The 16,104-nt window shown below is 44.5% G+C and overlaps 1 protein-coding gene across 2 annotated transcripts in view; it reads left to right on the forward strand.

The window, feature by feature from the left end:
- The window catches only part of cct2 (chaperonin containing TCP1, subunit 2 (beta)), a 34,017-nt gene that overhangs the window by 16,740 nt on the left and 1,173 nt on the right, over positions 1-16,104 (forward strand). For both annotated transcript variants that reach the window (XM_078417318.1, XM_078417317.1), the window contains exons 7-15: positions 209-411; positions 4,305-4,405; positions 4,513-4,640; positions 4,744-4,847; positions 6,997-7,116; positions 7,281-7,409; positions 8,884-8,987; positions 15,496-15,595; positions 15,695-15,836. In XM_078417318.1, coding sequence (XP_078273444.1) covers positions 209-411; positions 4,305-4,405; positions 4,513-4,640; positions 4,744-4,847; positions 6,997-7,116; positions 7,281-7,409; positions 8,884-8,987; positions 15,496-15,595; positions 15,695-15,836 — 1,131 coding nt within the window. The remainder of the gene's footprint in view (positions 1-208; positions 412-4,304; positions 4,406-4,512; positions 4,641-4,743; positions 4,848-6,996; positions 7,117-7,280; positions 7,410-8,883; positions 8,988-15,495; positions 15,596-15,694; positions 15,837-16,104) is intronic.

Below are 16,104 nucleotides of genomic sequence, written 5' to 3' on the forward strand. Positions count from 1 at the left end.
GATGCTGAGCCATTGGGATTTCTGAATAGTCAGGTAGTAGATTATCAGTTTTACCCTACATGTATAATTATCTTGTTACAAGAATTATAAACTGATATACATAATGTAAATTATCTAAATATAAACTAAAATAAGCTCTGTATGTATAGTATTGCTAATTTATAATTCTGAATGTTTACAATATCATCCTTGCTCCTTCTATTATCAGGGATGATGAAGTAAAATTCTATCAAGACCTAATGAATATTGCTAGAACCACTCTGTCATCCAAGCTGCTGACCCATCACAAAAATCACTTTGCTCGTTTGGCAGTAGAAGCTGTGGTCAGACTGAAAGGTTCTGGTAACCTTGAAGCAGTTCATGTAATCAAGAAACTTGGAGGGAGTTTAATTGATTCCTACTTGGATGAAGGTAAAATATTATAGAATGCTACAAACTTGGATTCAGAGTTTGGTCTCTCCAAATTAAGATTGGAAAGTAATGTGTGAAGTCTATCAATAAGCCATTTAAAATGGATTTGTTGCTGAAAATCCAGTTGCGGTTCAGTTTGAAATTTTTCATCATTGGTTGTAAGAATATGTGATTTTGTACAAATTTTACAATTTTCCAAACATAATCCTAACCTTATCATCCCAGTAAAACCATAAGAAATAGTAGCAGGATAAGATCACATGATTCTTGGAATCTGCACTGTGATTTGACAAGATTATGATGGATCTTCTTAAGAGTCCACTTTTTTCGCTGACAGAATCACTATCTATCTATCATCTATATACATATATTTATCTTCTATCTATCTTTCTATATACTAAAACTCAGATCTTGTATATATATCCGTATCTATCTATGTATCAGTGATTTTGCCAAAACGGTAAACCATTGCGCCACAATTTTTGCACCACCTTAATCACCACTCTCCCCGCTGGTGCTTATGATATTTTCATTTAAATTGGTCGTATATATTTTAAGTTAGAGAGGTTTTAAAGTTTAAACATTTAATTTCTAACCGATTTATTGAAGGTCTTCAGCTTGTGACGTCACAATGCGCCTGTGAGATGAGCTCGCGCCCCCCCCCCCCCCCTCCTCCCCTACAATTCATGCAGATATATGTATAACATGTGGACCTGCAGCCACAACGGTAAACCACAGCGCCACAATTTTAGCGCCACCTTAATCACCACTGTCCTGTCGACTGTTTATAACAAGTTTTATTTAAATTGGTCGTATATTTTTTAAGTTACAGACATTTTATCGTTTCAAACTTTCATTTCTAAACACATTTTTCAAAGCGCTATGCATCTGACGTCACCACATAGCATGTACGGCCTCTCCTCACTCGCACCAACAAGATGGACGCCATTAGCGGAGCCGCCCGCCCGCAATCACGGGCTCCTCTCTCCTCTCCCCGGTCTCCCACACCCGGGGGACACTCCCGAGCAGGAGGGAGATGGTCAGACTGATGGTCCACTCATCCTTCCCTTCCGTCCCTTCAACCCACGCCACGGGATCGTCGAGTCCCCCCTCCCGCCTGGGCCCAGCGCATCGTTACCGCACACAGGCCGCAGCGCAGCGGGCAGCTTCTCCTCCTTCAGCGGCCGCTTCCACCGATGGCGGCGTCGACCAGGGCCGCTGCCACCGACGGCCCGTCGTGACTTCAGAAAGATGGCGGCCGCTCTCCTCCTCACGCCCCGCCATGTTGTGCACGTCTCCCACTACGCCTCTCCCCTCGCCTTTCCCCACTCCCAGATCTGCCGTCGCCCGCCGCGATTAGTCCCACCTCCGCCGCCCGACTCGAGTAGTCCGGCGCTCCCTTCTCCTCCCTGCACGCTCGGGAAGTGCCTTTCGCCGCCAACGGCTCCACGGAGGGGGGTGGGGGGTAGGAGGGGGGTGAGGGTGGGGGTAGGGGAGGAGAGGGTGGGGGAGGAGAGAGTGGGGGTGGGGGAGGAGAGAGTGGGGGGTGGGGGAGGAGAGAGAGGGTGGTGGAAAAAGAGGTGGGGTGGTGGAAAAAGAGGTGGGGGTGAGTGAGAGTGTGGCTGGGGAGGAGAGAATGGAGGGTGGGACTGGGGAAGGGGGTGGTGGTGGGGGGAAGAGAGAGTGGGGGTGGGGGAAGAGGGACAGTGGGGGTCAGGGAAGAAGGGGAGGGAGGGAAAGGGTGGGTGGGGGGACGGGGATAGTGAGAGTGAAAGGGGAGGAGGGGGTGGGGGAGGCTGGGAGAGGGCGTGGGGGGAAGGGGGACAGTGGGTGGGGAAGAGGGAACAGTGGGGGGAAGGGGACAGTCAGAATGGGGGTGGGGCGAGTGGAGGGTGAGGAGAGGGGGGATTGGGGGAGAGTGAGAGGGGCTGTGGAGGAGAATGGGAGGCTGGTGGGAGGAGCAGAGAGTTGGGGTGGGAGGGAGAGTGGGACTGGGGAGGGGAACAGCGGGGGTGGTGATGGGGGGGAGTGGGGGGAGGGGGAGGTTGTGAGGAGCAGAGAGTGGGGGTGGGAGGGAGAGGGACTGGGGAGGAGGGTGGGGTGGGTTGGGGAGGAGGGAAGAGTGGGGGTGGGGGGAGGGGTGGGGTAAGGGGACAGCAGGGGCTGGGGGAAGAGGGGGTGGGGGGCAAGGGGGTCAGATGATGGGAGAGTGGGGGTAGGGAGGGGGGGGGCGGATAAGGGGGGTTGAGGGTGCTACACCAATACAGGAGAGGATTTGGGTCCAGGGCTCCTCGGTCACACCCTCTCCCATTCCCTGTACCGCCTTTAATTGCGCTCCCCCTCCCCTGGAGGAGCACGGCACCACAGTGAAGGAGAATGAAGATGGCCGCTGATAGGACGGTGTCAGTGGCTCCCTCTACCTTTTCCCTTCCCCCACCCCATTCCCCCCTCTTCACCCACCCCTCTTCGTCCACGCTCCACCCCCACCCCTCCTCTCCCCCTCATTGAGATTCATTTTTTTTTTTTTAAGAGACAATTTATTTTAAAGAAAAAACGCGATTTCCCAACGTCACAATGGAAACCCTACGAGGAAACCCACTTGGTCTAGTATATTACTAAAACTCTCATCTTGTTTGTTCCGTATATTGTGCGCTTGTTTGTTTCGTTTGTTTATGTGTGTGGTTTTCACACACACACGATAGCGTGACAATTTTAGGACCACCTTGCTCACCATTGTCCTGGGGAGTGTTCAACAAAGTTTCATTCAAATTGGTCGTATTTTTAAAGGTAGAGAGGTTTTAAAGTTTAAAAATTAACTTATTAAACCGATTGCTTGCTATGTTCAGCGTGTGACATCACAATGGGATCTGCTCAAGTGGCGGCCAATGAGGGAGGGGGGGTCACGATCACTGCCAGTGGTGGCACCCGCCAGAGTGACGGGAATTTAGATTTTTTTTTAACGTTTACAACAAAGAAGGAAAAAACTTTTAGTTTAAAGAATTGATACGATACGTACGTAAGATGGCCGTCGGATCCGCGCTTGCGCAGTTGAGGCTGGAATCGAGTGGGGGATAGGGAGAGTGGGGGAGGGTGCTAGACCAATGCAGGAGAGGCTTTGGGTCCGCAGCACGCTCTGGCTGCAGCGCTGGCGGCACAACGCCGAGGTGAGTGGCACCCTTTCCCTATCCCCCCACGGCCCCGGGGGACACTCCCCGCCCGGCAACGGGCTTTGTCACTTGGAGAGGATTTGCTTGGAGAGGGTTGCAGGGACCACAGGATGGTCAGTTGGGGGAGGGTTGCCCCAGGAGAGGCCCGCACGAGAGATTTGGATCCAACGGGTCCACATCGGTCTAGTTTATTATAAATCTTTGACACTCATCTCCCAGTGTCCACATTAACACTGTCGTGTGTTTCACTGAGACGCCCTTCATTTTTCTACAATAAAAAAAATATCAGCTCAATCATAAAAGAGCCCCCTCAAGTCATATGTAAATCTGGTCATTTTCATTGCATTCGCTCCAAGGTCAGTATGTCCTCCCATAATACCTCTCAGACTAGACTGTATGGCGTTACCTCTCCTCAAGCATTTTAGTTTACTGGTTATAATACATTGTACAAAACCAAAGCTTTGTATAGGTTTAATTTTGCATTAAGCAGAGATTGGTTTTATGATGGGATATTCATTCCTCCACAACACAAATAAAGGAAATGTTCATTCTGTTTTCCTTATTAAAAGTCAACAAAGTTTGTTTTATTTTGGTCTACTTCAAAAATCTGCTGTATTTTCAATTTGCCAACTGATAATTGGGTAAATGAGTGATTGTGTTTTTTTTAATCATTATGGTAATATTCTGAAGAAAAATATATTTAAATATATGAACACACCTTTGCAGGTTTTCTTTTGGATAAGAAAATTGGTGTTAACCAACCAAAGAGAATTGAAAATGCGAAAATGTTGATTGCTAACACTAGTATGGATACAGACAAAATTAAGGTGCGTGAAAACTAATTTATTTCATCTGGCCTTGTGAAACAGTATTTCTGGCAGGCATCACAGTATCTAAATTTTCACATTTATTTTATCAATTTGTCTCTTAACAGATATTTGGTGCTCGTGTGAGAGTAGATTCTACAGCAAAAGTTGCAGAGGTTGAACAGGCTGAAAGGGAAAAAATGAAAGAAAAGGTGGATCAAATCCTGAAACATGGGATTAATTGCTTTATCAACAGGTAATTTTATTTTGGAGCAAAACCCATTTAATAAATCTATTTGGAATTTATATTCTGCAATGGAAGCATCTATATCTGAGCATACCAAATATTTATGTTTCAGGCAGCTGATTTATAACTACCCTGAGCAGTTATTTGGAGCTGCAGGTGTTATGGCTATTGAGCATGCTGACTTTTCTGGAATTGAACGACTTGCACTTGTAACTGGTAAGTCAAAGTAATGTGTTAGATACATTTGCTGTGGATTGGGAGGAGAAAGCATCAGATAGGTTCACTATATCTCAAAGATACCAATCAGATTTTACCATCATTCATGTGTAAAATGAACAGCAATTCCTGGTTTCCAGACATAAATAGTTAAGATCAGATATGTCCGAGGGCATTGTGGGAAACTAGAGATGAAATTGCATGAGTCCTGGTTGAAATTTATGAGTCATTTTTAAATACAGGAGAGGTGCCGGAAGACTGGAGGGTGGCAAAAGTGCCTCTATTCAAAAAGGGCTGCAGGGGAAATGCTGGGGACTATACGCCAGTGAGCTTAACGTCTAGTCGGAAAGTTACTAGAGCGTACTCTGAGGAATAGGATATACAGGCATTTGGATGGACAAGGGCTGATTAGGGATACTCAGCATGATTTTGTACATGGGAGGTTGAAAAATCTACTTGAGTTTTTTTTGAAGATTTGACCAAAAGGATCGATGAGGGCAGAGCTGTAGATGTTGTACACAATGGATTTCAGTAAGATATTCGACAAGGTTCCACGAGGTAGGCTGCTCTGGAAGGTTAGATCGCATGGGATCTAAGGAAAGAAAGCGGAGCGGATAGAAAATTGGTTTATTGGAAGGAAGCAGAGGGTGATGGTGGAAGGTTGCTTCTCGGACTGGAGGCCTGTGACTAGTGGTGTGCCTCAGGGTTCGGTGCTGGGCCCGTTACTGTTTGTCATCTACATCAGTGATTTAGATGAGAACATATATGGCAAGATTAGCACGTTTGCTGATGATGCAAAAGTGGATGGTTTTGCAGTTAGTGAAGATGATTGTGAAAAGTTGCAGCGTGATCTTGCTCAATTGGCCAAGTGGGCTGAAGAATGGTTGATGGAATTTAATACAGAGAAATGGGAGGTGTTACATTTTGGGATGTCTAACTTGGGCAGGACCTACACAGTGAATGATAGCGCTCTGGTGAGTGTTGTAGAGCAGAGGGATCTTGGAGTGCAGGTGCATGGTTCCTTGAAGGTCGAGTCACAGGTAGATAAGGTGATCAAAATGGTTTTGGCACATTGACCTTCATCAGTCAGAGTATTGAGTATAGAAGTTGGGAGGTCATTTTGCAGTTGTGTAAGACATTGGTGAAGCCGCATTTAGAATATTGAGTTCAGTTCTGGGCACCATGTTATGGGAAGGAAGTTGTCAAGCTGGAAAGGGTATAGAGAAGATTTACGAGGATGCCAGGATTAGAGGGTCTGCGCTATAGGGAGAGGTTGAATAAGCAGGGACTCTATTCCTTGGAACGCAGGAGGATGAGCTTATAGATGTGTATAAAATCATGAGAGGAATAGATTGGGTTGATGCACAGAGTCTCTTGCCTAGAGTAGGTGAATTGAGGACATAGGTTTATGGTGAAGGGGAAAAGATTTAATAGGAATCTGAGGGGCAACATTTTCGCACAAAGGGTGGTGGGTGTTTGGAACAAACAGCCAGATGAGGTAATCGAGGCAGGGACTATCCCAACGTTTAAGAAACAGTTCGACAGGTACATGGATAGGACAGGTTTGGAGGGATATGGACCAAACTCACGTAGGTAGGACTGGTTTAGTGGGGACATGTTGGCCGGTGTGGATAAGTGAGGCCTGTTTCCACGCTGTCTCACTCAAAGTACTTAAACAGAGCTTGCTGTCAAAGGTGCTCTGTTCCACCAGGTATGCTGTTACAGTCACCACTGATGACCAATCAGCAGGTAATGTTTTGAAAACTTTTGCTTTTTATCAGTAGAAAAAGAAACAGTTATTTGTGCTTTATTTGATCATAAGGAACAGATTATTTTATTTTGTCATAATTTTTATTTTATTTTCTGCACTGCTGTTGGAGGTCTGATTTCTGATCTCTTGTTATCTTTGAATCATCAGGCTGCCTCTCAAAATAGAGAAAATCAGCCCTCTGTATACACTCAGGGGTCCATTCAATCTCATTGCTGAGTGCCATCTCTTCATTACAAAAATGGGACCATTTGAAATTACTTGAAGTTAACAATTCCAGATATAATAAAAGCAGTCAATTTTGAGTCATGAAAGTATGTTTTGGTAATTGATGCATTTCAATGTAATATGTTTTGACGAACCTACTGTGTCTAATTTCAGGTGGTGAAATTGCTTCCACCTTTGACCACCCTGAATTGGTTAAGCTGGGCCATTGTAAAGTTATTGAAGAGGTTATGATTGGTGAGGACAAGCTGCTTCACTTTTCTGGAGTGGAACTAGGTAATTCATTTTGCTTTTGTTAATTGTGAATATTTGATACATCAAGAATAAATGTGATGCTTTGTTCCTTGCAAGATTCTTGATAATGTTAGCAGAAAATAAACAAACGTAAGTTGCATTATAACTCCAACTTGGATTACTTTCTGTAACTACACATCCTGCAGGTGAGGCATGTACCATTGTTCTTCGAGGAGCCACTCAACAGATTCTAGATGAGGCTGAACGATCTTTGCATGATGCTCTCTGTGTCCTTGCACAGACCGTGAAAGAGACCAGAACTGTTTATGGTGGAGGTAAGTTTTTCTTTCTTTTGTTAACAAGTTTGAATAAACTGCAGTGGAGATTCTGATGTCACCTAGAATGTACATTGGACAGCTTTCATGAATTTAACGATATATAGGAGTCCACACCTGGAACAGTGGATACAGTAGATGAGCTTGGAGGAGGTGCAAGTGAACCTCTGCTGACCTGAAAAGACTGTCATCCCAGGACAGAGTCGAGGGAGGAAGTATAGGGACAGGTGTTGCATCTTCAGTGGTTGCAGAGGAAGGGACCTGGGGAGAGGTTGGTTTGAGCAGGAAGATATGAGTTAACCAGGGAGGTGCTGATGGAATGGTCTCTGCAGAAAGCGGTGGAGAGGGAAAATATGACTAGTGATGGGATCCATTGGAGATGGCGAAAACGTGGAATGATTGTGTTGTGTGATGACTGATGGGTGATTGGTGAGGACTAGGGGGAGCGAGAGCGGAACTGTGGGGTACTGACGAAACACGTGTGAGGGTCTCGTCTCCGATTGAAAAGGCATCTCGGATGTCCTAGTGTGAACAGCTCATCTTGGGCGCAGATGCGGTGTAGACGGTGGAATTGGGTGTATGAGATCGAGTCTTTGTAGGAGGCAAGGTGGGAAGAAGTGTAGTCCAGATAGTTATGGGAGGCAGTAGGTTTATAATGGATGTCAGTCGATAGCCTATCTCCTGTGATGGAGACGGTGTGATCAAGAAAGGGGAGGGAGGTATCGGGGATGGTCCAAGTGCAGGATGGAAATTGGGAGTGAAGTTGGAGTCCATGCGTTCTGCATGGGTGCAGGGTCTAGCCCCGATGCAGTCGTCAATGTATCAGAGATAGAGTTTGGCGATAGGACCAGTGTACTCCTGGAAGAGGGGTTGTTCGACGTACCCTATAAAGAGGCAAGCATAGCTGGGGCCCATGCAAGTGCCCGTGGCTGCGCCTTTGATTTGGAGGAAGTGGGAGGAGTTGAAGGAGAGTTTTTTTTTAGAGTGAGGACCAGCTCCACTTGGCAGAGAAATGTGTTAGAGGGAAATTGACTGGTTCTGCGGTCGAGGAAGAAAGGGATGGCATTAAAGCCATCCTTATGGGGGATGGATATGTAGAGTGATTGAACATCCATAGTAAAGATGAGGGAACGAGGGCCTGGAAAACTTGTTCCCATGATTTTGTTGCCCATGTCCTTCTTGTTGGTAGAGGTTGTGAGTTTGGAAGGTGTTGTCCATGGAGTCTTGGCCATTTGTTGCAGTGCACCTTATGGATGCTATTGCCGGTGGTGGAGTAAGTGAATGGGGTAACTATCAAGCAAACTGCTATGTCTTGTATGGCGTTAAGCTTCTTGAGTATTGTTGATGCTACACTCATCCAGGCAATTTTTTGTGTGTTCCTACATGTCTGTAAAAACAAATGTCCTGTAAAAATTAGCAGATTTTCTACCTTGCAATGCAAATAAAATCTGCTGAAAATTACACTTTTCTGCAGGCTGCTCTGAAATGTTAATGGCACAAGCTGTTTCTGAACTTGCTGTTAGAACACCAGGTAAAGAAGCTGTTGCAATGGAGTCATTTGCTAAAGCTTTGACAATGGTAAGTTTCAAAACTGGATTGTATTTTCTTTTCAACTCTTAATTATGCCCTACCTTTCTGTTCTTCACCCCCCCCCCCCCCCACCCTCTAGAAATAACTTTAAATGCTTTGATTGCCGGAGTACATGCTTGTATTTAGCTGTGTAATTAAAAGTAAGCAGCTAATTTTGCATACAACATTTGCAATTTGGACTGTCGTGTACCGTTTGATGTTTTTTAGCTGTTATAATTAATGTTCAGACATGTCTGTCCTCGAATTACAGTTTTCATGCCGATTGCTCTCTCCTGAAACTGATAATGCCAAATTGTAGTTGCAGTCATACAGTTGGCAAATAATTGCAGTTTTATGCAACTAACATGATGACAATTAATTCCAAGATCTGTGTGTTTTACAAATACTATTAGATGTTGCCAGTAATATATATTATGGCAAAAATGGAGATGGTAGCACATATCTGTTCCTTATTCTTCTGAATTGGCTTCTTCTTGCGTTTGAGGCAGCAGAAATTATGTTACGCCCTCCAGGCGTAACCATTGTAACCATTGTAGCCAGTGCAATGTGCTGTTGTCAAGGGCCGTGAGGTCTACCCCTCCACCAGGGGGACGGAGGACAGTGCAGTCGAAAATGACGTGCTGCGCTGTTTGCTGGTCTGCTCCACACACGCAGGCTGCTGATGAACGTAACCCCCAACGATGCATGTTGGCATTGAACCGGCCGACCCATGTGCGGAGCCGGTTCAGGGCGACCCACTCTTTGCGGGGCATGTCCGAGCCGGGTGGGGCTGTGGTGTTCGGTGCGACAGTGAATTGAAGAGGTCGTGATGTCTGTTCCCAGCTGGTTCTCCATGCTCCTAGTACGTTGAAACCGGAACCACAGAGGGTTGCTGCATGACGGGAGAACGGGTGACGAGATGACAGGCGTTGAGGTCCCAGTTGCTGTGAATCCTGGGCGAGGTGGTGCAAAGGATGTTTGGCGTCCGATGGGGCCTTGTACACCAGCCTATGAGTGACGAACTCTCTGCGAAGCTTGGCGGGTACGATACCTGTGAGCACTGGCAGGAAATCAGTCAGAGCAGGGCGTAGGCAGCCAGTGATGATCCGCATGGTGCCGTTGAGGGTGGCGTCTAGCTTGCTGGTATGAGCGAGCTGGTATGGGCTCGTAATAAAACACAATCAAAGAGCAAGGCCCCATCGGATGCCAAACTTCCTTTGCACCACCTTGCCCAGGTTTCACAGCAACTGGGACCTCAACGCCTGTCATCTCGTCACCCTTTCTCCCGTCATGCAGATGATACAAAGCTGGGTGGTAGTGTGAACTGTGAGGAAGAAGATGCTATGAGGTTGCAGGGTGACTTGGACAGGTTGTGTGAATGGGCGGATGCATGGCAGATGCAGTTTAATGTGGATAAGTGTGAGGTTATCCACTTTGGTGGTAAGAATAGGAAGGCAGAGTATTATCTGAATGGTGTCAAGTTAGCAACAGGGGACGTACAACGAGATCTGGGTGTCCTAGTGCATCAGTCACTGAATGGAAGCATGCAGGTACAGCAATGGAATGTTGGCCTTCATAACAAGAGGAGTTGAGTATAGGAGCAAAGAGGTCCTTCTGCAGTTGTACCGGGCCCTAGTGAGACCACACCTGGAGTACTGTGTACAGTTTTGGTCTCCAAATTTGAGGAAGGATATTCTTGTTATTGAGGGCGTGCAGCGTAGGTTTACTAGGTTAATTCCCAAAATGGCGGGACTGTCATATGTTGAAAGACTGGAGCGACTAGGCTTGTATACACTGGAATTTAGAAGGATGAGAGGGGATCTTATCGAAACGTATAAGATTATTAGGGGGTTGGACACGTTAGAGGCAGGAAACATGTTCCCAATGTTGGGGGAGTCCAGAACCAGGGGCCACAGTTTAAGAATAAGGGGTAGGTCATTTAGAACAGAGATGAGGAAAAACTTTTTCAGTCAGAGAGTTGCAAATCTGTGGAATTTTCTGCCTCAGAAGGCAGTGGAGGCCAATTCTCTGAATGCATTCAAGAGAGAGCTAGATAGAGTTCTTAAGGATAGCGGAGTCAGGGGATATGGGGAGAAGGCAGACGGGGTACTGATTGAGAATGATCAGCCATGATCACATTGTATGGTGGCGCTGGCTCGAAGGGCTGAATGGCCTACTCCTGCACCTATTGTCTACTTCTTTAGTAGGTAAAACAATTCTGCGCCATTATACACACAAATTTGAAACATACATGGTTGAAAATCAATTTTGAATTGGGGATTCAAATGTAATTGTAGTTTACAAGAAACAAGCTATACCTCTTATTTTTCTAACTTTGAGTTCTGACAAATTTAGAAATAACCAAACTGAATCTGACATCAGTCCCACTGTTTGTTCTTTCCACCATCTTATTGTGCATTAAAAAAAATTATCATCTGTTCCTTGAATTGTAATGCCTGTTTCTTTTTATCTATCAGTTCTGTGTTGAGTTTTAATCTTTAGTTGTTCATCTGATTGCTGTAAAACTCTGATAATCCAGCACCTTTGGAACTTTGATAGTGTTGGGGTACAGGATATTACTCTTTATTAATACCAAAATGCATGTTTATTTCACTTTTTCTATACATGTTACAATTTTTCAGTGAGGCAAGTGGTTTTAAAGGGACCTGGAAATATCTCCCAGCACTCGGATAAGTACTATAATTGAATGATGACAAGTTCAGAGTGAGAATGTATGTTATCGCCTTCAGGAAAGGTGTGTGAAAAGGGTGATGGTGCAGGATTCTGCTAACTGGGGGAGGTGTAGACGTCCAGGCTTTAGAAACATTGAAAAATAGGTGCAGGAGTAGGCCATTCGAGCAAGCACCGCCATTCAATATGACCATGGCTGATCATCTAAAATCAGTACCCCATTCCTGCTTTTTCCCCATATCCCTTGATTCCTTTAGCCTTAAGAGCTAGATCTAACTCTTGAAAACATCCAGTGAATTGGCCTCCACTGCCGTCTGTGTCTGTGGCAGAGAATTCCACAGGTTCACAAATCTCTAGGTGAAGAAGTTTTTCCTCATCTCAGTCCTAAATGGCCTACCCCTTATTCTTAAAGTGTGACCCCTGGTTCTGGACTCCCCCAACATTGGGAACATTTTTCCTGCATCTAGCCTGTCCAATCCTTTAAGAATTTTATATGTTTCTATAAGATCCCCTCTTATCCTAAATTCTAATACAAGCCCCGTCGACCCATTCTTTCATCATATGTCAGTCACTATCCTGGGAATTAACCTGGTGAATCTACGCTGCACTCCCTCAATAGCAATAATGTCCTTCCTCAAATTAGGAGACCAAAATTGCACACAATACTCCAGGTGCAGTCTCACTAGGGCCCTGTATAACTGCAGTAGGACCTCCTCGTTCCAAACTCAAATCCTCTCGCAATGAAGGCCAACATGCCATTAGCTTTCTTCACTGTCTGCTGTACCTGCATGCTTACTTTCACTGACTGATGTACAAGCACACCCACAACCAGAAGGTAGAAGACAATGGGCAGGGTGAAAGGTGTCCTTGGCGATACTTCCAGACTTCCTGATGCAATATAAGGGTCAGAAAGTCATGATACAGCTTTATAGGACTTTGGTTGAACCGCATTTGCAATATTGTGTGCAGTTCTGGTGGCCCCATTACTGGGAGAATGTGGATGCTTTGGAAACCACACAGAGAAGGTTTATCACAGTTACCTGCATTAAAGGATATTAGCTACAGGGAGAGGTTGAACAGACTTAAATTATTTTCTCTGGAACGCCGAAGGTTGCGGAGAGACCTGATTGAAGTATATAAAATTATGAGATGTATAGATAGGGTAGATGGTCAGAATTTTTTATCGGGATGGAGAAGTCAAATAGTACAAGGCACAGGTTTAAGGTGAGAGGGGCAAAGTTTAAAGTACATGTGCTGGGCATATTTTTCACAGAGAAGGTGGTGAGTCTTAAATGTGCTGCCGGGGGGGTGGGGAAGCGGGGGGGTTGAAGCAGATACATTAGTTGCGTTTAAAAGATCTTTGGATAGGCATATGGATGTGACATATTACAGTGCATTCAGAAAGTATTCAGACCCCTTCACTTTTTTCACATTTTGTTACGTTACAGCCTTATTTTTAAATGGATTAAATTCCTGTTTTTTAATCATCAATCTACACACAATACCCCAGAATGCAGAAGCAAAAACAGGTGTTTAGAAATTTTTGCAAAGTAATTAAAAATAAATAACTGAAATATCACATTTACTTAAGTATCCAGACCCTTTGCTATGACACTCAAAATTGAGCTTAGGTTCATCCGGTTTCCATTGATTATCCTTGAGATATTTCTACAACTTGATTGGAGTCCACCAGTGGTAAATTAAATTGATTGGACATAATTTGGAAAAGCACACACCTGTCTATATAAGGTCCCACAGTTGACAGTGCATGTCAGCAAAAACCAAGCCATGAAAATGAAGGAATTGTCCATACACCTCCGAGACAGGATTGTGTCGAGACACAGATCTGGGGAAGGGTATAAAACAATTTCTGCCGCATTGCAGGTCCCGAAGAGCATAGTGACCTCCGTCATTCTTAAATGGAAGAACTTTGGAACCACCAGGACTCTTCATAGAGCTGACCGCCCGGCCAAACTGAGCAATCGGGGGAGAAGGGCCTTGGTCAGGGAGGTGACCAAGAACCTGATGGTCACTGACAGAGTTCCAGAGTTCCTCTGTGAAGATGGGAGAACCTTCCAGAAGGACCACTATATATGCAGCACTCCACCAATCATGCCTTTATTGTAGAGTGGCCAGACAGAAGCCACTCCTCAGTAAAAGGCATACGACAGCCTGCTTGGAGTTTGCCAAAAGGCACCTAAAGGACTCTCAGACCATGAGAAACAAGTTTCCCTGGTCTGATGAAACCACGATTGAACTCTTTGGCCTGAATACCAAGCGTCACGTCTCATCACCTGGCCAATACCATGCCTACGGTGAAGCATGGTGGTGGCAGCATCATGCTGTGGGGATGTTTTTCAGTGGCAGGAACTGGGAGACTAGTCATGATCGGAGCAAAGTAAAGAGAGATCTTTGATGAAAACCTGCTCCAGAGAGTTCTGGACCTCATTCTGGGGTAGGGGGTTCACCTTCCAACAGGACAACGACCCTAAGCACACAGCCAAGACTACGCAGGAGTGGCTTCGTGACAAGTCTGATTGTCCTTGAGTGGCCCAGCCAGAGCCCGGACTTGAACCCGGTCGAACATCTCTGGAGGGACCTGAAAATAGCTGTGCATCGACGCTCACCATCCAACCTGACAGAGCTTGAGAGGATCTGCAGAGAAGAATGGGAGAAATTACCCAAATACAGGTGTGCCAAGCTTGTAGCGTCATACCCAATAAGACTTGAGCCTATAATCACTGCCAAAGGTGCCTCAACAAAGTACTGAGTAAAAGGGTTTGAATACTTATGTAAATGTGTCATTTCTTTTCAATTACTTTGCAAACATTTCTAAACACCTGTTTCCACTTTTTTATTATGGGGTATTGTGTGTAGATTGATGATAAAAAAATGAATTTAATCTATTTTAAAATAAGGCTGTAATGTAACAAAATGTGCAAAAAGTGATGGGGTCTGAATACTTTCTGAATGCACTGCACGTGCAACCAGGTAAGATTGGGCCTGGCATCATGTTCGCACAGACTGTCCTTGCGCTGTATTTTTCTCTGTTCTATAGCTCATCTTCAGAAGTTCAAAACAATCCTTTCGGACATGCTTTCTAGATCACTGCATCCATATGAAGTTGAGTTTAAAAAACAGGTTACGTTGCTGCAGAAATGAACTTGAAACATTTCTACAGCATGTCCATTGACCAGAACAGGGTTTTATTCAACTCCTCGCTTCCTCAGGTCAACAACAAAGCCTTTCGTTTTGTTGATGTTGACAGCTAGGTTGTTGTCCTGACACAAAGGCACAAGTACTTGATCTTATTCCTGTACTTTGTCTCATTGCTGTTGATCCAGCTTCAACAGTGCTGTCTTCGACGAAATTAAAGATTCAGTTGCGTTGTATTTAATGGCACAGCCTTGGCTATATGGGGGTAGAGGATGGGACTGGGAACACATTCCTGAGGAACACCAAAGTTGGGTGGGGGAAATGTTATGGCCAATTCTAAACAAGATCAGGAAGTCCCAACGCCATTTACGGAACAAGGCCCCATGACCTTGGTCCAAAGGGTTCTGGACTAATGAGCAAACAAGTTGGGGAAGCGTCAGGATTTCTGAACAATTTGGATGCTGGATTATCTGAGTTTTACAATATTCAAATTGTCTAATGTGGTTAATTACATTTTCCTTCTTCCATGTGCCAAAATGTTGTTAAATTATGTTGAAAAGTAATCTTTTTGATGTACAATTTCTCTGACTGCATCATTATTTTTAGATATATAAGTAAATTAATCCTACCTGCTATAATTATGGCTCTTATGCTTTTTTTTAAACTCAAGTTACCTACAATCATAGCTGATAATGCTGGATATGACAGTGCGGATTTAGTGGCTCAGTTACGAGCTGCTCATACAGAAGGGAAAGGAACGTATGGATTAGGTAAGTAACAACAGTGAATTTTGATTTTGTTTTTAATAATGCTCTTAAATTGAGGTAGTATATAAAATGTGTAATCTTTGATCCAATTTTGATCATTAGATATGACCAACAGCACCATTGGAGACATGGTAACATTGGGTATAACGGAGAGCTTCCAAGTGAAAAGACAAGTTCTACTGAGTGCCTCAGAGGCAGCTGAAATGATCCTTCGAGTAGATAACATTATTAAGGCAGCACCAAGGTAAACCTTTGTATATACTAATATTGACCAATGATAATTATTTAAATATAAATATAGTTCTTAGTATTCATATGCTGTCACTCAAATGCCAATGTGCAATAATTGAATAAAGTGTGTGCTTATGAATAGCATCAGTAGTAGAAAAATGTTTGTTGGTTATATTTTCATTAGTTTTCTTTATTTTACTTCCAGCATTTTGCATTTACATAGAAACATAGAAAATAGGTGCAGGAGGAGGCCATTCGGCCCTTCGAGCCTGCACCGCCAT

The sequence above is a fragment of the Rhinoraja longicauda genome, chromosome 20 (genome assembly GCF_053455715.1).
Source record: "Rhinoraja longicauda isolate Sanriku21f chromosome 20, sRhiLon1.1, whole genome shotgun sequence".
In the NCBI taxonomy this organism is placed as follows: domain Eukaryota; kingdom Metazoa; phylum Chordata; class Chondrichthyes; order Rajiformes; family Arhynchobatidae; genus Rhinoraja; species Rhinoraja longicauda.